The sequence below is a fragment of the Stigmatopora argus genome, chromosome 6 (assembly GCF_051989625.1).
Source record: "Stigmatopora argus isolate UIUO_Sarg chromosome 6, RoL_Sarg_1.0, whole genome shotgun sequence".
NCBI classification, from domain to species: Eukaryota; Metazoa; Chordata; class Actinopteri; order Syngnathiformes; family Syngnathidae; genus Stigmatopora; species Stigmatopora argus.
Genome location: NC_135392.1, coordinates 4,560,126 through 4,580,399, shown reverse-complemented (window position 1 = coordinate 4,580,399; position 20,274 = coordinate 4,560,126). Strand labels below are relative to the sequence as shown.

Here is a 20,274-nt window from a genome sequence, read left to right as displayed (position 1 = left end):
CCATTGAGTCCCCCTGGCAAACAATAACGATCCAACCTAACTTTTGACAACTTCATCTATCAAATTCAACTATGCAGAGGCAAACCATGACATTGATTATTTTTATTGTATGACTTCAGGAGTAGTAAATGTGTGCGACTCTTCATGAATGACTTTTGAATGCTCTTTGACAAGATTATCTGATTTAAATAGGAAGTGCAAACTACTTCCTGATGCAAACACCAGGTCCAGTTTCAATGCCATCCCTCCCAGGTAAAATAGATCGTCGTACCGTGCACCCGTCCTCCATGACGCTGTAGGTGAAGCGGCTGTTGCCCTCGGCGCGGATCTCCACGTCGTTGGAGCCTTGCAGCAGCACGGCCTTCTTCAGGTTGCCGGTGCCGGCGTCCATGTAGGCCACGCTGTTCTTGCAGTGGTAGGTGATATTTTGGGACGCCTCGGTGGACAGCAGGCGCAGGAACGTCATCTGGATGGCCGCCGTGTTGGGCGCCAGGTTGTCGTCACCGTAGCTGAACTGGTGGGAGATTTGCAAGTCAGCGAGAATCTACACCTTGATTGTCAGGTACATTTTAGATCTACTCACGTGGAATCCTCCGTTCATGGTTTCTCCAAACCACACGTGTTTGCGATCTTTGCTCTTGCTGGACCACCAGTTCTTGCGGGGGATGCTGGACGGTTTGGAGCGAACGCAAGATTCGCCCGTCTCCATGTCGCAGAATACTTTGATGGCGTCTACTGTGCAGCCCTGGTTGGGGTCGATCCAGTACTCTCCTGAGGGCGCAAAAAATGTGTTGGAAGTGTACACTGTCACGCCTTTCAATCTCCCCAATCATGCGTCACGCTTGGTGAAAGGTAAACATTTCATTTGTTCAGTTTACCTTCACCACACCACAAACAACAACAAAGGAAAAAAACAACAGGCTTATTTATTTATTACTTATCTATTATGTCTAAAATGTATTTTGCTGTGTCTGTATTCTCACCCTCTTGCTACTGTGACAATGAAATTCCCCAAATACTGGATGAATAAAGTTATCCAATCCAATCCAGTTTGCTACGACAGAACTACTATGTGTTTGCTAGGTACAAGTTAAGGCTAGCTATGTTTTGACAAATTTAATGAAGACAAAACAATTATATTGATAAATTGCCAATGAGAGAACCATTATGCTATGCTAGCATACCTGTCAACCTCTGCCGATAACTGCCCTTATAAATGATTATGATTCCCCTTACAAACCCCACAAAAACCTTACAAACACCGTACGAGTCGTACGGTGTTTGTAAGGTTTTTTGGGGGGTTTGTAAGGGGAATCATAATCATTTATAAGGGCAGTTATCGGCAGAGGTTGACAGGTATGTAGCTAGCACCCTGCCGGCCAAGTTCAGACTAGCCATGAGTGGACTGTCTGCTACGATGAAACTGCTATGCTGGCATTCTTCTAGCCAGGTTAGTTAGGCAAAAGTTGAGGTTAGCCATGATTGGTTTGAAACATTTGAAAAGAAAAGCCATATTGCCATGAGTAAAATGTTGGACCAGATTTAGCACTGACACTTGTTAGCCACTTACCGCTCTTCCAGTCAGGATGGCAGAGCTTGAGGTCCCTGCAGGTGCGAGCCGGGTTCTTCCTGGACCCTTCGGGACTGCGAATGTTCTCGATCTGGTTGTTGAGGGACTTGAGCGTGGCGTCCACTTCGGCGTCGTGCTGACGCAGATTTCCCGAAGCCTGGTCGGCTCTCATGTACCTGAGAGGGTCGGGAGACTTCTCCGTGTGACCCAGGCCGGCGAAGGCCGACATGTCAATGCCAGGGCCGGGGGGACCGGGAAGACCGGGTGGGCCGGGATTTCCGGGAGGACCCTGACGGACGAAACGGGGTCTTCACTTTATCTGCATTTTTACTAATTTGTTTTTTTTCTGTCCGTTACTCACTGAAGGACCAGTATCGCCACCACGACCGCGTACTCCCGGGGGTCCGATGGGTCCGGGCGAGCCGTTTGAACCCTCCTTTCCAACAAGTCCAATAGGTCCGGGTGGTCCCTGTAGTCATAGTTAAACCATTAGCCAAACTTCCTGTGTGTGGCTCCATTTTTTTTAACTAGGTCTATAATGTCTTCTGTGTCTGTGCTTGCTACTGCAACCAAGGGAATTTCCCAAAAACAGGATGAAATAAAATTATAATATAATCTAATCTGCTGTGGAAAATTTGAGTCAGTGCAGGACAAAAATGGGTTTCTTACTCTTTGTCCAGAAGGTCCAGAGGGTCCAGTGGCACCTTGGTCTCCAGATTGACCCTGAAAAAGACAAAAGTGTTGACTACTAAATGGCCTCTACCCACCATAGTGGAGTCTACTTGGAGTTGGCGCCTTCACAGCCACTCACCGGGGGTCCAGGCAGACCCTGCAGACCGGTGAAGCCTCGGTGACCTTTCTGTCCTCTCTCTCCAGACTCTCCGCCTTCTCCCTTGTCACCGCGAGGTCCTTGGGGTCCCTGGGAACATGAGTTGATCAGGTATACAATCGTTTGGAATAGAATTGAGTATTTTTTTTTACATACAGGCATTCCTCTGGCTCCAGCAGGTCCCGTAGAACCAGCAGGTCCTTGCGCACCCTAGGACGGAAGGATGGAAAAAAATGAACGGAATTCAGACTGGAGCCTCACATGAAGGCAAAATAGGAGCGCTCACAGCTTCTCCTCGGTTTCCTTGCTTCCCCGTGGGACCGACCGGGCCCGTCGAGCCGGGGGCGCCTGGTAAACCAGGAGCACCGACTGGACCAGTGTTACCGCGATCCCCCTGAAGTAACATAAATATAAAAAAATAAAAAAGTTGATGTTTCAACGAGATGAGCAGTTATTTACAAGTAATGGAATGGAAAGTGTCACCTTGATTCCAGGAGAACCATCTCTACCAGGAGGTCCATCTGATCCAGAGTTGCCCTGTCAAATGGGAAACAAATTCAGACGCAGTATCTTGAAAGCGGGCCATTCAGCAGACAAAAAATAAAGCGGAATATAAAGGACCGAGTCTATTTTTCATGCTTGTCTATAATTTAATTGAAAAGTCCATGTTATCTTCATCTTAATATTAGAAACAAACAAATTATTTAAAAAATAATTTCTTTTAAAATGAATGATTTAGTAAAATATACATTTCTCGTTTTAAATGAATGGATTAGTGATAATATATATATATTATATTTGTTGTAATTTCTAAAAAATAAACAGGGATAGTATTTATGAAAAAAGCAAGAGTAGTTTTGGCATCTGTGATTTTTAACAAATAAAATGTTAGTTATTTTTTGACGTAACATGACTTTTAATAAACTACATGATGTAAAAAGTGAGTGGACTTTTACATTTATAATCGTTATCAGCCAGAATAATCAAATTAATAATAAGAAAAATAAGGTGCTTTCATTTTGTTTCAGTGATCCAAAACCTGATTGGATCCTAATCATTGTCTTTTATCAGAACTAGAAGCAGCCCACTTTCAACATATCCCTCTTTCTTATTTTCCTTTCCTGGGAAAACAAAGACTAAAATAAAATAAAAATGGATGCGTTATTGATAGCTGAAAGAAACGTCTCCCGCTAACGAGCACTCGTTGACCTCCAGTACCAATCAGAGTCGTACCCACGGGAAGTCCTTTTAATAACCCGCGGCGTGCTCGGCCTTTAACTGACCTCTCTGCCGGGCTCTCCCGCCGGTCCGGTGAGCCCAGGCGGTCCGACGGGCCCGGGGGGTCCGCGATCTCCGCTGCCGCCGGGAGCGCCTTGCTTCCCAGGCTCGCCCTGTGTGCGCCAAAAGACAAACAGGAGGGAGTGCGTGAGTCACCGTAGTACGCACGATGACGATCCTCTGACTCAAAAGCGTGGACAAAATGTCACCGCCGTGACTGACGTCGTGGAAAAACAAAAATAAGCCTGACCATCTTCACCGCCGCGGAAACAAACGAGCGGCCTTTTCGTCAAAATCAACGATAAATGTTCTCATTTTCGGTAAATCAGCGAGAGGTGAGGAACACTTATGTCCTTTTTTATGTTTTGTTTGGACGGCCTTTGCGCTAAAATAGCAGGCTGAAGTGGAGCGTTTGCATGAATCACGCCAGGAAAATGTTTTATTTATGAGCTCACTCATTTTAAAAACATTTTAGAAGGGCTTTGATGGACTAAATTGTTGACAATAGCTAAAAAAAAAGTGATTGAAATCAAAATATTACATTGTTTCATTGAGATGAAAATCACCCAATGCTGTAATTGGCTTGCAATTAGGTTAACTAGTTACTCAGTACTCTGCCTTCTGCCCATTGTTAGCTGGGCTCCAGCACCCCCGCAAGCCTTGTGAGGATAAGCTGTTCAGCAGATGAATCAATGATTAAACGCCGATTGACGGCAATAGATGTCCAATCCATTTGGATGGATTGGACGTCTCTGGCAGCCAAAAAGTTAAGCTATGAGGTCACTATTTCTAGTATATTGTGCATAACTAATATTATAATTTGATGTCAAAATGAGGTCCAGAAATTATTAAAAGTTTGACACATTGAAGGAAAAAAATAATAATTTGTGCCTGGGTGAAATCATGCAAATAAGTAGATGAGTTACTATTTTGAAAAATACAAATGTCCTGTATTATTAATATTAGAAGAAGGACTTGTCATGGTACTATTTTTATCATGTCAGGCGATAGGGAACATTACCATGACAACCGATATCACACGACCTGAGAGCTCACGGATTCAAATGTCATGGCATCAGATGTCACGGCTTGGTTTTTCGTTTTTTTGCGGTGACTTACAGAAGGTCCGGGAAGACCGGGGAAGCCTCTCTCGCCACGTTGTCCGGGCAGACCTACGATGCCACGCTGGCCGGCCAAACCTTGAGGACCGGAGGGACCCAGAGCGCCCTGGAATGGAGGAAATGGACAAAAAAATGTCAATTCGAAAGCAATTATTCAACCATGGGTCAAAATGGATTGGACTTCTAAATTGGTTAATGCTAGCTAACACGTTAGCCCGTTTTTTCCATTAATTAAGTTTTTTTTTGTTAATATATATCCCTTAGACCAAGGGTGTCAGACTCAATGGCTGTATTAATGGATGGAAATGACTTTTTTTGCAGGCTGACAGCCACGCTTTCAACTTGAAATGTATTTTTTTTTCTGTCAACTCACAGGAGGACCGTCCTCTCCAGCGTCTCCCTTCTCGCCGGGGGTCCCGGCAGCACCACGCAGGCCGGCGTCGCCCTGCCGGCCAGGGGGGCCGCCGTCTCCCCTCACGCCCTTGGGGCCGTCTTTGCCAGATTGGCCAGCGGGACCGGCGGGTCCGGGGTTGCCCTAAAAAACATCCGACATGTATTTCTGTCACTTTTACGTCCAAATATTAAACCGCATGACAATATTATATATGTTTTATTTCCTCGAATTGTGTCTCAAAATCATTGTAAAATTTTATAAATCAAGAAGAGACTTATTTTTGTAACATATAACGTATGCGACTAACATTGTTGAAAATTGTCACAAGGAACCTATTTAAAAATGATTAACATTCGTAATAGCGCATTAAATTTAGAGTTAAATTATTTTAATTTAATTTTGCCTAATGAAAACTATATATAAAGGTTCTTAATATCTTTCAAATATTCCAGTTTTTTTTCTCCCTGATGACAAAACTGAATGAAGTTGTATAGTTTCACTCATCCTCAAAGAAAAAAAAAATCATTTATAATTGTTATTTTGTATTCGATTTTTGTTTCACTTCATCTAAAAACAATGGTGTCACTGTTGGACAAAGAATCAATTTTTTTCTCTAATTTGGATTAAAAATTACTACTGTATACATCACTAATATTTTGTAAATTTTGAAAAAGCATGCCCAAACTTTAATGGATTTTTTAAAAACAAGATAGTGTTGTAAATAATAATGCGCAATAGAAATTTCCCGAATACGGGATGAAATAAAATTCAATTCTAATCTAATCTAAATTAGCCCCACCTCCGAAAAAAATCAATAAATTGATTTAAGATTTAAGAAAAAAAAATCTTTTGAGAAAAAACATCAGCGCAAATCCAAAAGCATATTTTGTTTCCTTTTCTCAGCAAATGATTGTTATTTCCAAGTACAAAAAAATAAATAAATATGAAAAGGCATGTTTTTAACACTAGCGACAATAATATAATAATATAATGACAATAAAAAGCATTCCATTCAATTCAATAATAAGTCTGTAATACGACTTACATTGGGACCAGGGGGTCCGACTCGGCCGGCGGCTCCAGGAAAACCGGTGGCGCCCTGAAAAAGAGCCAGGTGGTCAAAACCTGCTGGAGTAAAGAACGGCGACCTCCATTGGGGGACTTACGGGAGGTCCCTGAGCACCACGTGCGCCTTTGGGTCCAGAAACACCAGTTGGGCCCTGAAAGGCAAAGAGACAACTAAATGTACCTCAGCGGGATGCTGACTCCCCTGTTAAAATGGAACCGGGTCACTCACAGCTGGTCCAGGGGACCCGGATGGTCCTTGAGGGCCGGGGGCGCCGGCGTCGCCCTTCTGCCCGGACTCTCCCATCTCTCCCTTAAGTCCGGGTTGCCCGTCAGAGCCCTAGCAAAAACACGAACACTTTTAGGTCATCTGGATTGAGTGTTAGCTTGTGGTGGCTAATTGGTGTACTAGTGCTATTTATTAGCATTAGCATTTACTTGAAAAATGTTGTAAATCTTGTTTTGTAGACAATTTGTAGCTAACTGGAGCTGTTTCAGATCCAACTGGACCAATTCCACCCACCGGAAAAACTCCATATAATAATATACAGTGGTATCTCTACTTACGAAATTAATTGGTTCCAGAACTTCTTTCGTAACTTGAAAATTTCGTAAGTAGAGGTGTACTTTATATGTAAATTCTCTTATTCGTTCCACGGTCCGCACAAAACTACCAAGTAACCCTTTAAAATTGGTCAAAGTGTCCCAATTTTGTATGGAAGATGTGAAAAAAGACAAAAATGAGAGAAAATTATAAGGAAATTTAGTTATATAATTATATTTATTAATGTCTTAGAATAAAGTACATAAAAATGTGTGCTGCGCCGCTGAAATAGTTCCCCCCGCAGCCTATATAATGGGAGACTAATACCCATGTTTGATGCTGAAAGCCGTCCACTTTGTAGTACATTTTAGACTTTTACGTGTGCCCTGTGTGAGTGTGTGGAAATATGTGCCGTGTGTCATTTGTATGGTTTTTAATCACTTAATAAGGGGAATTCAAAATAAAATAACAGATAAGCAAATGCATTTACTTTTGGGGGATTTTGTAACTTGGCCTTTTGTTGCTCGAGTCACTTATTTGCATATAAAAAAAAATTGTAACCTGAAACTTTTGTATCTAGAGGCATTTGTAAGTAGAGGTATGACTGTAGATTATATTTACACAGCAGATAGTGTTTTTTTTACCATAACAAAGAGACAACGTGTGCTAAAGGGTTAAAAGCAGAATAGAATCTGCAACCCTCCAATTGAAGGCGGTTGATGAACAAGTAAAAGTGACAAGAGAAAAACCTGTTTGGAGTGCGTGTGGTGTTAAAGTGTGACGGCTATTAACGGAAGAGGAACGGAAATGGCAAGAACGACATCGTGCGTCATCCTAACATATCGGCCATAATTAGCCGTGCTAATACGCTAGGTGTTACTTACAGGGGGTCCGGCAAATCCAACTGGCCCAGGAGGTCCTGTCTCGCCTCGGTCGCCCTGTAGGAGGACACAATGGGATGAATGTGCAAACGTGATGACAAATTGGAATCATTTGGCAGGCTTAGTTGGGGGAAAAAAAAAACCTACAGGAGCGCCACGGGTACCAGGAGCACCAGAAGGACCAGCTGGACCAGATTCACCCTTAAAAAAAACAACAACAAAAAACAAACAGTCTTATTAGAATGATACCCATATATGTTTCAAGATGAACTATATACATGTGGAAAAATGTATCTTACTTTTTCACCATTAGGTCCACCCGGACCAGGAGGGCCAATGGGACCAGTAAGTCCCTGAAACAGTAAAAAAAAAAAACAGTTTTTAATCCTGGTGCAAATATTGATTGAAAATTCAACCTGGAGACGCAAAATTGGTTAAGCATATACCGTATTTTTAGCGGCTAAAGAATACGCAATTTAAAGGGGAAATATATATATGTTGCATTTTTGGTAAGGCGATTTTTTTGTGTCAAAGTGGCGGCCCGGGAGCCAAATCTGGCCCGCCGCATCATTTTGTGTGGCCCGGGAAAGTAAATCATGAGTGCCGACTTTCTGTTTTAGGATCAAATTAAAATGAAGAGTATAGATGTATATTAAATGTCCTGATTTTCCCCCTTTTAAATCAATAATTTTAATTTTTTAATCCATTTTTTCTGTGTTTTTAGTTCAAAAATCATTTTGTAAAATCTAAAAATATATTAAAAAAGCTAAAATAAACATTGTTTTAGATCTATAAAAAAACTGAATATTCAGGGCTTTTAATTCAGTTATAAAAAAAATCTAATTATTATATCTAAAATGGTCCGGCCCACGTGAAATCAAGTTGACGTTAAAGCGGCCCGCGAACCAACCCGAGTCTGACACCCTTGCAAATGGAGATCAAAAAGCTAAACGGGCATTTTTTATCTAACAGTTTTTCATAGTACCAGATTAAAAACTATTAACAGTAGATTCAAAATGACAAATACAAGTCACATCATTTTCATAAATAAAATGTATAAAAGGGGTCCAAAAGAGACCTTTTTGGGAGGATTTTTTCGAGTTCGAAACATAAATATAGGGCAAGCAGTTGACGCACAAATGCTAAAATCTTTAGTTCTATTCAAAGTTCAAGTCGTTGTAGTATAACTCACCCTGCCGCCATCTTTTCCGGGAGCCCCTTCAGGTCCTTTCTCTCCAAGGTCACCCTAACAAATTAGAAAGAAAAAAAAACATTTTTGATAAATATAATAAGTGAAAACGAAAGAATAACGCATTTTGTGTTTGTGCAGTCAAAGTTGCAATCCAAACATCCTTACTCTGTCTCCTTTGGGTCCCGGGATACCTGAGCCGCCTCTCTCTCCGGGCATCCCCTGCAGACCGGGGGGTCCTTGAGCTCCGGCACCCCCAGCAGGTCCAATGGCCCCCTACATAGTGAGATTAAAATGAATTTAGCTTGACAGTAAACCATCTCTACTTCAATTGAGGATCTAAAATATGGCAGAACACAACCACATAAAAACACACTTGGCGGATTCCACCTGCCTGAAGTGGATTTGTCATAAAATGAGGATTGTTTACCGGGTAACTTGGCGGATTATATGATAACATTTCCCCTTCGGGGAGCAGCAGGAAGCTATTGATTTGCAATGCCATAAACGGAAGTAGCTGATAAGCGATGACTCATATATAATAATAAGAGCTCACCTTGGGGCCGTCGGTTCCGGGCGTTCCGGGCAAGCCGCGGGGTCCCTGCAGACCCTGAGTGCCGGCGGCTCCTCGCTCTCCGGGGAAGCCGCGCTCTCCCTGCACGTCAGCAGCGCTCAATTAGTTCATGGCGTTTGTCTCCAAGTACAACGTTCAAAGCGGGAGTTATATTTAACCTTAGCATTTTCTTAAGATGGCGTGTATTCGTTAAGGGAGGAATTTAACAACTTGGAGCCACTTATTTGATGAATGAAATGTTGACGATGTACCAAACCACTGTTTACTACCTCCACCGGTATCGGTGAAAAACTACAGAAGTTAGTTAAGTATTCCAACTCAATGTACTACAGTAATCCCTCGAATATCACGGATAATGTAGACCAGATATAATCGAAAAATCGCAAAGTAGCATCACCCCAATTTTTACCTTGTATTTAACGTATGTAATGATCTAATAACTTGGAGGCACTTATTTTATGTTCATAAACCATTGTTTACCTCCAACAGAAAGTAAAAACTAGTTTTTCGGTTTGTTTTTGTTCAAGTTAACTTGAGAACAAATGAAGGGATTATTATTAACAAACCCGCAGGATTTGTTTTTAATGTAAAATGGCAGAGGTGACTAAAAGTTGGGGTCGTGATGTCAAAGTTCCAAGAATAATTTTACGCTAACTTGTTTTCTACCTATTGAAATCGGTCCCTACGATCCAAAGACATTTTATGAACTTACCCTGGGTCCAGTGGCACCGGCAGCTCCGCCTTCTCCTGGAACACCCTGTTGCGCAAGAGAGAAGTCTTAAAGAATATTCAATGAAAATATTCAAATGAAATATATTAATTTGACATTAAACCTGCGTTTTATAAAATCAGAAAATTACTCAGATTTATTTTTAACCCCAAATACACACACCATGCGGTAAAGTGAATGTCCAGTGGACAAAATAAAAGCATTTTCAATGGCAATAAAATATAAAATGGATGCTGCTGCACGAGTGGTTAGCGCCTTGGCTAGCACCTTGGCGCTATAATTTTGAGACTGAGGGTTCGATCCCAACTTCGGACATTTCTGTGGGGAGTTTGTATGTTCTCCTCATCTATGTGGGTTTTTTCCGGGTACTCCCGTTTCCTCCCACATTACAAAAACATGCTAGCTAAGCTAATTGTACACTAAATTGCCCCTAGATATGAGTGATTGGTTATTTGTCTCCTTGTTCCCTGCAATTGGCCGGCCACCTGATGCCCAAAGTCAACTTGGATAGGCTCCAGCACCCCCCGCCACCCTCGGAAAATAAATGAATTCTTGTGATTCACTCCCAAAAAAGCGAAAATATATTTTATGAGTCACACAAAAGCAAGCAGCAAGGCTGTGCAATATTATTATTATAAAATGTGTGTGTGTATATATATATATATATATATATATATATATATATATATAATTTATGTTTTTACTGAGAAACACACACTTTGTGGAGTAGCACCAGCAATTTTGTTATACGCAGCTGTTGTATAATGAAAGTAAATATTGATTTTGACTTGCAGTCAAAGCAAAATAATTAAGCCCCCCCCTCATTTTTGCCATTTTTATTGAGGACTAAATAAGCAACACCGTCAAGCTTGCGTGCTTGAAATGATTGGCCGAATGGTCAGCACGTACGAACGCACCTGATCTCCGGGCTTGCCTCCTTCGCCGGGGGGGCCGGGTGGGCCAGGCAGACCCTGCATACACACACACACACACACATTAAGGATACGTGCATAAAATGATACAACATATTACTCTTCTGTTGCAATTCATAAAACGATAAGTGCAATTTTGAACACACCGTGACACTGAGATTATGCACCGTATCTTCTGCACTATAAGGTGCACCCTCAATTAATGGCCTATCTGATTTTTTTTTAATATATAAAGGTGTATCGGATAATAAGAGTAGATAAGTAGTAGCAGTGGTAGTAGTAATAAGGGATTGTGTCCACTAGATGGAGCTGTAGCAGTAGTGGTTAGGAGTTGGGTTATACACACTGCGCTAAAAGGGAATTTCATACAAAGATGAACCATTATTGATCATATATAAGGCGCAATGCCTTTTGAGGAATATTTAAGTTGCGCCCTATAGTGCGGAAAATACGGTATTCCGTCTCATTTGTATGCCTATGATCAAAATAATTCAGTGAGGCACAAAAGGATTATTATTAAACTGGCAGGATATTTAACATGAAAGGTTGCGAGGTGATTACGTTTCGGGATAATGAAATTAAAGGTCACAGAAATCAGAAAATGAATTAGGAGATAACTTAAATTTGCCAGGCAGGTGGTATGATGAGAAGAGAAAGTGTTGATATTTTGAGGGCAAAGTTAGATTAGCTTTTCCAAATATGCCGAAGTTTTGAATTTGGTTGCTTAGGCAGAAGTCTGCTGATCTCTCATTTTTGTTTTGATTTATTCTAAAACAAAACTCATTTCTATGGACACAAAAAAGGAAAAAAAAAAATGAATATACCTGGAAACCAGAAGGACCGGGCTGACCTTGCTCTCCTCTCTCACCAGCAGGGCCCTAGAAATATTAGCCAAATTAGCAATAGCCATAAAAGAAAATCCCTTTTCAAACAACTATCCAATCCGGATACATACCGCAGGGCCAGGAGGTCCGGCAGCACCCGTTTCGCCATCTTTACCAGGCAGACCCTGAGAAGAAGAAACAAATCCAACCATTACGTGACCGTGTCATCGGCGTTTTCTTTTGTCGACGATTGGCTGGCACGTACTCGCAGGCCGTGAGCGCCGCCCAATCCTTTTTCTCCAGATTTGCCGGGCTCCCCCTAAAATTAAGACACAGAAACGGGGATTACAAAGAGATTTCCATTGTTGGGTGGATGTGTTTATGCTTGAAAAATCACGTACGGTTGCTCCTTTGGGGCCGGGGAATCCCATGACGCCAGGCTGTCCGCGGGCACCCTGTGGTCCCGGGGGTCCCGGTCGGCCATCTTCGCCGAGGGCTCCCTGTCGGAAAAAGCCAATTGTAGCTTCCAGTTTGTTTTATTTTTATTTTTTAAGTTGTTCATGTTGAATAGGAACCATGACACATTTGGACTGGTATGAATTGCAGGTGTCACCAATTGCACAATTATCGTTTTTTTTTTTTAAATATAAATCGAAGCAGGCAAAAAAAATCGCAATGAAAGGGAGAAAGAAGGATATAAAGTTGTTGCATTTTGGGGGGAATTTTATGTGGTAAAATCCCAAAACCTACTTTAGAGGTCTTCTTGAAATGAAATAAAAAATAATAAAAATGAGAATAGAAGCAACAATGTGCTGAATTTAATGTTTAACAAAAATAATAAAATAAAGTAATTGTTGTTATAAGTTACAGTCGATTCTACGGGCCAAACGTCTACCCAGCGCCAATGTCGAAATGATAAACACGGCCTAGAGCACCCTCTAGTGGTTGAGTGTAAAATAACTTTTTTTAACCCTAAAATTTAAAAGAAACTAATTTAAACATTTTAGTAAGCACTTTTCAGTTGTTTTTATAAGTTACAGGCAATTCTACTGGCCAAACGTCCATCCATCGCCAATGTTGAAAATATCAACACATGCCTAGAGCGCCCTCTTGCGGTTCAGTGTAAAAAATAACATACACAACTCGCACTGGAGTATAAGTCGCACCCTGGGCCAAACCTTTTTTTAAAGCGATTTATAGTCCGGAATATACAGTACTAAAAAAGCCTTCCAGTTAGCCTAGATGCTAAATCGTAGCCCCTGAAGCTGGACATCGTCTTTTTTGGTCTAATTTTGATTGACGCGAGTCATGCAAAATGCACTCACAGAAGGTCCGACTTTGCCTTGAGGACCCGCATCACCAGGACGTCCAGTAAGACCCTGCAGACACACACACGCACACACACAACAAAACAAAAAGTTAATTTGCATAGAGACGAGTGACACAGCCCCATGTGGGAATTGAATCATCTTCGAAATTGCATGAGGAATAACTTATTTGGGTAACAAATGGAAAACACAAACAAGTTGTGGAATTTGAATGGCTGAGGGAGGCCTTTTTTTGTCTTTGCTGATAAAATGATCACATTCTCAAACTAAAAATTTTAATTAAGGTGTGTTCGTTTTAATTTAGTGTTTCTCATCGTAGTTTTATGGTTTTGTCCTGGTCCCGAATGGAGAAAAATAAATAAATGAAGATGAAAAAGGGCTTATTAAATACATCTTGTCATATATAAAATTGAGTTTTTTGTATCATATTTCATTATTTGAATTTCCCCTTTTATGTTTTCATACTTTTCAGTTATACATATTTTAGTAGAATAGGGCATAATAAAAAGCATCATTCTTGTTTCTATATTTATGTATTTTCCCTAATATTTTTTTAGTGCTGCATAAGCAAAGCATAAAATAAATTAATGAATTTAAAAAAGTTTCCAAAACATTTTAAGCATTTTTGCTGTGCATATGCAAGTTTTTGAACAATGTATTTCTATTTTTCAATGGAAAGTTATTCCAAACATGGATGGAACAATATAAATTAGTATATTCTGTTACAACTAGAAATATATCATGAATAAAAACACTACATTACAGTTGGCTATGACAACTTCTCCACACAGTAATTTTTATTATAAGTATTTGATAATATTTTTTTCAAAACCTCTTAACAGTACTTTCTTTGAACTCTTTCCCTAAGCACATCATGTGCACCTCATTTTTTTACTGGCACAAATCCGTCCTTCTGAGCACAATGTTAATAATTCTCATTTTGACTCAATAATGGCGATATAAAAATTTCATTCCATTAAACTACGTGACCTTCTCCACTGAAAAAAAACCCACACCTAAGATCAATGACTCTGTTTCTATCCCCACAACTTACTCTGGCGCCGGTTAGACCAGACTCTCCGGGACGACCGGGGTCACCACTGGCACCCTTAGGACCACTGGCACCTGAGGGTCCGCGCTCACCGGGGGCACCCTAAGAGAGCATGAACATAAAAAAATTAATAAAAAAACACACACAAGCCTTTTATTCCTCCTTCAAGAAGTCATAAGAGAAGATTTTCTCTCCATTTACGGCATGAAGCCTTTCATTGACCCACTCCAGATGGGCAGATTAAATTCTGGCAGGATGATTTGAGCGTAAATGAGATGTGTGCGCGAGGAGACGACTTTAAATGAGATTCTGCAGCTGACGTACGACACATTTGGGTCGTCGGTGCGGAGAGGGATTTGGAGCTATGCTACCATCGGGTGGCCGCAAATTGAAACGGCATGCTTGATTGACACTCAGTTTAGCTGACATGAATGTCAAAACATCCCGACGTAACGCCACTTTCGATATCCACTGGATAACATTGTGACTTTTTATAACTACTTTTTCAAGCCAATGTACCTATGCGTATATTTCCATGTGACTCCAAGTTGCCAGATTTGGAGAATCTGCCGATATATTTTAAAAATGTATTTTCACGACTATAAGGCGCACTTAAAAGTATAAAATTTTCTCCAAAATAGACAGGGCGCCTTATAATCCAGTGTGCTTTATATATGGGAAAAAAATTAAAATGTGTCATTCATTGAGGGTGCGCCTTATAATGTGGTGCGCCTTATAATGCGCTGCGCCTTATAATGCGCTGCGCCTTAAAATGCGGTGCGTCTTATAGTCGTGAAAATGCGGTATATAAAAAGGTGATTTCGACAAAGCATAAAATAACTCATTTTTCTCAAAATAAGGTTGCAAACAAATTGTTTCAACAATGTATTTTATATAAATAAACTTATACGGCCAATTAACTTGGTCACCCAATGCGATAAATTGAGCTATTTTAGTTTACTAATTTGCTGGACATTTACTTTTTGTACTTCAATAGTGTCGAAATATTCTATATATTTGTATTTTTTTTCCATTACATGTAATTATGGATCATTTTGTTACCTTAAAGCACAGGTGTCAAAGTGCCGGCCCGGGGGCCAAATCTGGCCCACCGCATCATTTTGTGTGGCCCGAGAAAGTAAATTATGAGTGCTGACTTTCTGTTTTAGAATCAGATTCAAATGATTGTAGATGTACATTTCCTGATTTTCCCCTTTTTAAAATCAATCGTTGCAATATATTCAATCCATTTTTTTTTCTTTTGTGTTTTTAGTTCAAAAAGCATTTTGTAAAATCTAAAATTTAATATACAAATATTTGCCGTTTTCCACTTAAAACAATATTTAGTTTCCATTTGAAATAAAAAACAAGATTAAAAGACATTTTCCATTACTAAGAAAAAAAAGCTCAAATAAACATTGCTTTAGATCTATAAAAATTGACTATTTAGGGCTTTTGATCCAGTTCTTTTAATCCAATAAAATAAAAAAATAAAAATCTAGATATTAGATCTAAAATGGTCCGGCATGAAGTTAATGCGGCCTGCGAACCAACCCGAGTTTGACACCCTTGCCTTTAAGTCATTAACTGCCATAGCAAAACATAAAAAAAAATCTTTTTTTTTTTACCCGATTCCGATCCTCTGAAAAATACTATATATACTATAATAATAATACTATATATTGTTGCTGATTTCCCATAAATTCCAATCCGATTTCTGATTAGGGACATCCCTACTATTTATCTTTTTTTTTTGTCAAATACCTTCAAGTTAAACTACCCACTGAAAAAAATAATACAGAACATCTAATTATTTTGGCCTTGCATGTGTAATTGTCGGGAAAAATGGCATAAATTGTTCTAGAAATGCTCAAGAAAGGTTAATGAGAGTGTAAGTGGGCGTTTACTCCTGGGAACACCTGCCTTATTGTTGCAACACGCATCATTAAACTGATTTTTAGTGCATGTAAGCAATTTAAAAATAAAAGTTTGAAGGAGCTAATGAGGTGCATAATATCCAGCCGGAATGACAGGTCGTTTATTGCAAGACAATGTGCGATTGTGATTTGAGGGAAATGGGAATGCTAAAAGTGTTTTAGGGCTGAAGGTTAAGATATTTAGAGGATTAAAATGGAATTAGAGTGCCGAGGGATGAGATAACATTGACCCAAAAGTGACTTTTTATAACAAAAAGTTGCCAGCGCAAATTTAGGATTGGATTCCATGGAAGCCACGGCACGGCGCCTTCTTATCTCTTGCTAATGCATTTTAATAAAGGCATATTTCCATATTTGTCAGTAATGCAATCATATTAGCTGTCTTCTTGGAAATGAGGACGTGACTCACCTTGGGACCCGCTAGACCATCTTGACCTGGGAAACCGCGGTTACCGGGAGATCCCTGAAAACCAACCAAAATCAACATTAGAAATATTTTCCAACTTTTAATCTATGCTAAAAACTTAAAGAAAAAATTACATTTCAGTTTTTGTGCATGCAATTTATGGTAGTATTTTTTCCAGGACTTATTAAACCCCAAATACCATCTTGCCTTGCATCCAGACAAGATAGGCAAAGGACTTTAACATGTAATTTGCACCAATATGCCACTGGAGGGCGCCAAAGCAACCTTTCATATTTAGCCCAAGCACAACCTATTTATCTTATATAAATAGGCATTATACGAGTGAACACCTCCACATAGTGTTGAACCTGAGAAGTGCAAATCAATGTAGATTCAAGTCAAGCTTCTTCTGTGGGCCATATTCAACAATGTTTTCATAATTTGCTACGGTTCAATAAATAATTAAATAAAAAAGAGTTTGGACTAGCTCTAACTGGAGTGAAAACATCTTTTAAATGAATCAGCAACCACGAAACGAATGGTCACAATCCCGAATTTTAAGCGGACTCACTCTCTCTCCGTGAGGTCCAAGAGGTCCAGCAGCACCAGGTTCTCCTCTTGGTCCTCTCTTGCCCTCTTCTCCTTGTGGGCCATGGGCTCCCTGAAGACCAACTGGTCCCTGCCAAGAACAGCCATTATCAGCGAGGCGGTTATTAATGACATTTTCTTGAAACAATCTCTCCTCAAAGTCAGAAGTCATCATAAGCAATACATTTTCCGGCCATCTTGCCGGATACGGTTTGGGGATTTTGTCGTTTGTAAGATGTCTTCTCTTATGTATCGGGGAGTAACATCTACTTTCCGAATGCTGGTTGCCCCATCCAAGATGGCCGCCAGCTATGGACACTACCGTAAAAAAAGGAGGAGTCGTTGCCATTCCCGAGAGGATGATAGCCGTCCAATTGTGTTTTTAAACATCCTTCTGCTGTGAATGTCAATGTGTTTTCTCAGTAGTAAATGTCCAATCCATTTGAATGGGAGGTATGGCAGCCAATGAGGTTGCAATTGGACATCTCGTCATTGAGAGCTCGTAAATAAAGTAGTGTGTTACTGAGTCATTATTTTACATTCAAGTGACTATACCGTAATTTAATATTGAAATATTAATTTTTAAAATTTATTAAATTATTTCTAATTATTTTTTATTTATATAATTGTATTAATAACTCAGTGACCTATCATATTGAGCACCCAAAAAATATTAAAATTAGCTGACAGTAAAAATAAAGAGACCCAAGAGCCAAGACAGCTAAATTTAACAATTTTTCTGGATGCCCATAACAAAAATAAGTTTGACATCTTTGCTACAGATTTCAATGTAAGATTCAATTTCAACTCAAAAACAACAAAACGCTAATGCAGGCGTGGTTTTCTGCCAAAAATTGCTAGGATTAACTCGGAAATGGCGATAAAAATGTTCGGTATGACTTCCCTAGGTTGTGTCTTTAAAGCTTATGTTTCACATAGTTAATTTCAATTTATAAAAAAAGAAAAATGTGGACTTACAAACTCTCCTTTAGGCCCCGCCTCTCCCTTAAAGCCTGTAATACCTGGATCTCCCTAAAGGACAAAAAAAAAACAGATCATCATTCTCAACTTGAAGAGTGGAAAGCCATGTATTTTCCAGAGCAAAAAAAAAAAGCCACTATCTCTGCTCCCCGTATTATAATGTGATCACGTACAGATGTTCCTTTTGGCCCGAGAGGTCCGGTGGCTCCCTGAGGCCCGGGAGGACCGCGAGGTCCGGGGAAACCGGGGGCGCCTGCGATACCGGGAGCGCCCTGGAAGGAAAAAAAACTAGATTTTATTTTTTTCTTGCTTTCATGAAAACGCAAGTGGACTTACCGATGATCCTTTGGATCCGGGGATCCCGTCGGTACCGGGGTTTCCCTTCAAAAGGAGAAAACAGGCAAGTGAGCCTCACCAGAAGCCGTCAAAATATTTCATTTGAAATCGTTTACAGAAGCGCCAGAAGGTCCGGATGATCCAGGTGTGCCCGACTCTCCGCGGGGTCCTTGAGCACCCTCGGGTCCACGGGCACCAGTGGGACCAGCTTCTCCCTAATGGGCAAGACAAAAGGATTTTGTTAAGTGGGGGCTTCCTCTGGTGGTTGGTGAAAGTATCCGATTATTATCACGGCCCAGTGCACTTTAATGGCTCATTTAACTTACTGGCTTCAATTTTTCATTGAATAATGACAGTCTTTCCGTTAAAAAGAAACTTTGCGACTGACCTTTGAACCAGGAGAGCCAGGGAAGCCCGGAGCTCCAGAAGGACCAACGGGGCCCTAGAAAAAAAAAAAAAAAATAAATAAAAAAAAAAAACATTACAACATTGCATATCCAGAATTTTCAAATTGAGAAAAAAAAACACGTGCAACTTTCTGGATACTGGCCATAGAAAGTTGACATTTAAATTGGCATGCTATTGGACGACAAAAATAAATAAATTAAAAAAGACATTTTCAATATGGGGTGCCTACCGGGGGACCAGCAGGACCAGGCAAGCCGTCGTTACCACGGGCACCCTGCAATCCAAAAAAGCGGCCACAAAGTCAAGATGTTAGCCCAACGATTGTTTTCCCGTTCTGGCCTCGTTCTTTCGGGCACTCACAGCGACACCACTGGGTCCGGGACGCCCTCTCTCACCCGGAAGACCTCGAGGCCCCTGTGCAGGTGGGTGACAATAATAGCATTAAAATTGGACTCCAACCGCAAGGCTAGGCTAACGTAGCGTATTGGCCCGAGTATAAGACGGTGTTTTTTGCATTGAAATGAGAGTGAAAACGTCAGTCATCTTAAAATCGGGGTATAGACAGTATACCCACTCATAACGTTAGATGGCGCCAGATATATTTAAAGCGAATGCTTAACACTTTGATGGTCAACACAGCTATTGCAATTTATTATTATTATTTTTACAGGAGATGGGTTAATTTGAATTTCAAAAGGCAGAAGCCATTCATTTACAAATGTAATTGCACTTAGGTTACATAGTTAAATGTTCGAAAATTAAGATGTCATAGCATTTTTTGCATGATTTGAATGAGGCAAAAAATATGCTTTTCCTATATTGTTATAATCATTTGTTTCATATCCCACTGTCATCATTTTCTATATAAAATTGAATTTGGTGCTCACAAAGTCTTTTTTCAAACTTGAGTCTCGAAAAAGAGGAGATCGTCTTATATTCGGGTCAATACGGAATTCAAATGGTTCAGTCTTAGTCTGTTAGTGTTGAATATAGTGGAAATATATATAAATATATATGTACATACCATTGGTCCAGGGGCGCCACTCTCTCCACCAGCACCAGACTCTCCCTGCAGAAAGGACGTGACAACATTCATTCATTCATTTTCCAAACTGCCAGGGGGTGCTGGAGCCCATGCCACCTAACTATAGGCCCGCTGAATCAGTGGCCAGCTATTCACAAGGTTGACAACATCATTTTAAAAAAAAAGGTCTTTTATTTACTTGAATTCACAGCTGCTAAATACTGGAAAAAAAAAGTGGTAGTTAGCTGGGTTAGGCTCCGGCACCCCCTGCGATCCTATAAGCA

At 40.3% G+C, this 20,274-nt stretch overlaps 1 protein-coding gene across 1 annotated transcript in view; it reads right to left on the bottom strand.

Moving 5' to 3' along the window:
* col2a1b (collagen, type II, alpha 1b) overlaps positions 1-20,274 on the bottom strand; it is a 40,791-nt gene that overhangs the window by 1,418 nt on the left and 19,099 nt on the right. The window contains exons 15-53 of the mRNA XM_077603113.1: positions 19,991-20,035; positions 19,327-19,380; positions 19,196-19,240; positions 18,947-19,000; positions 18,675-18,773; positions 18,559-18,603; positions 18,396-18,494; positions 18,220-18,273; positions 17,225-17,332; positions 16,657-16,710; positions 14,314-14,412; positions 13,257-13,310; positions 12,333-12,431; positions 12,197-12,250; positions 12,063-12,116; positions 11,932-11,985; positions 11,093-11,146; positions 10,158-10,202; positions 9,428-9,526; positions 9,040-9,147; positions 8,875-8,928; positions 7,982-8,035; positions 7,830-7,883; positions 7,686-7,739; positions 6,490-6,597; positions 6,359-6,412; positions 6,238-6,291; positions 5,172-5,333; positions 4,797-4,904; positions 3,683-3,790; positions 2,883-2,936; positions 2,686-2,793; positions 2,556-2,609; positions 2,382-2,489; positions 2,240-2,293; positions 1,932-2,039; positions 1,571-1,859; positions 584-771; positions 272-514 (exon numbers count right to left, since the gene is read on the bottom strand). Of these exons, the coding sequence (XP_077459239.1) occupies positions 272-514; positions 584-771; positions 1,571-1,859; positions 1,932-2,039; positions 2,240-2,293; positions 2,382-2,489; positions 2,556-2,609; positions 2,686-2,793; positions 2,883-2,936; positions 3,683-3,790; positions 4,797-4,904; positions 5,172-5,333; positions 6,238-6,291; positions 6,359-6,412; positions 6,490-6,597; positions 7,686-7,739; positions 7,830-7,883; positions 7,982-8,035; positions 8,875-8,928; positions 9,040-9,147; positions 9,428-9,526; positions 10,158-10,202; positions 11,093-11,146; positions 11,932-11,985; positions 12,063-12,116; positions 12,197-12,250; positions 12,333-12,431; positions 13,257-13,310; positions 14,314-14,412; positions 16,657-16,710; positions 17,225-17,332; positions 18,220-18,273; positions 18,396-18,494; positions 18,559-18,603; positions 18,675-18,773; positions 18,947-19,000; positions 19,196-19,240; positions 19,327-19,380; positions 19,991-20,035 (3,393 nt within the window). The remainder of the gene's footprint in view (positions 1-271; positions 515-583; positions 772-1,570; positions 1,860-1,931; positions 2,040-2,239; positions 2,294-2,381; positions 2,490-2,555; positions 2,610-2,685; positions 2,794-2,882; positions 2,937-3,682; positions 3,791-4,796; positions 4,905-5,171; positions 5,334-6,237; positions 6,292-6,358; positions 6,413-6,489; positions 6,598-7,685; positions 7,740-7,829; positions 7,884-7,981; positions 8,036-8,874; positions 8,929-9,039; positions 9,148-9,427; positions 9,527-10,157; positions 10,203-11,092; positions 11,147-11,931; positions 11,986-12,062; positions 12,117-12,196; positions 12,251-12,332; positions 12,432-13,256; positions 13,311-14,313; positions 14,413-16,656; positions 16,711-17,224; positions 17,333-18,219; positions 18,274-18,395; positions 18,495-18,558; positions 18,604-18,674; positions 18,774-18,946; positions 19,001-19,195; positions 19,241-19,326; positions 19,381-19,990; positions 20,036-20,274) is intronic.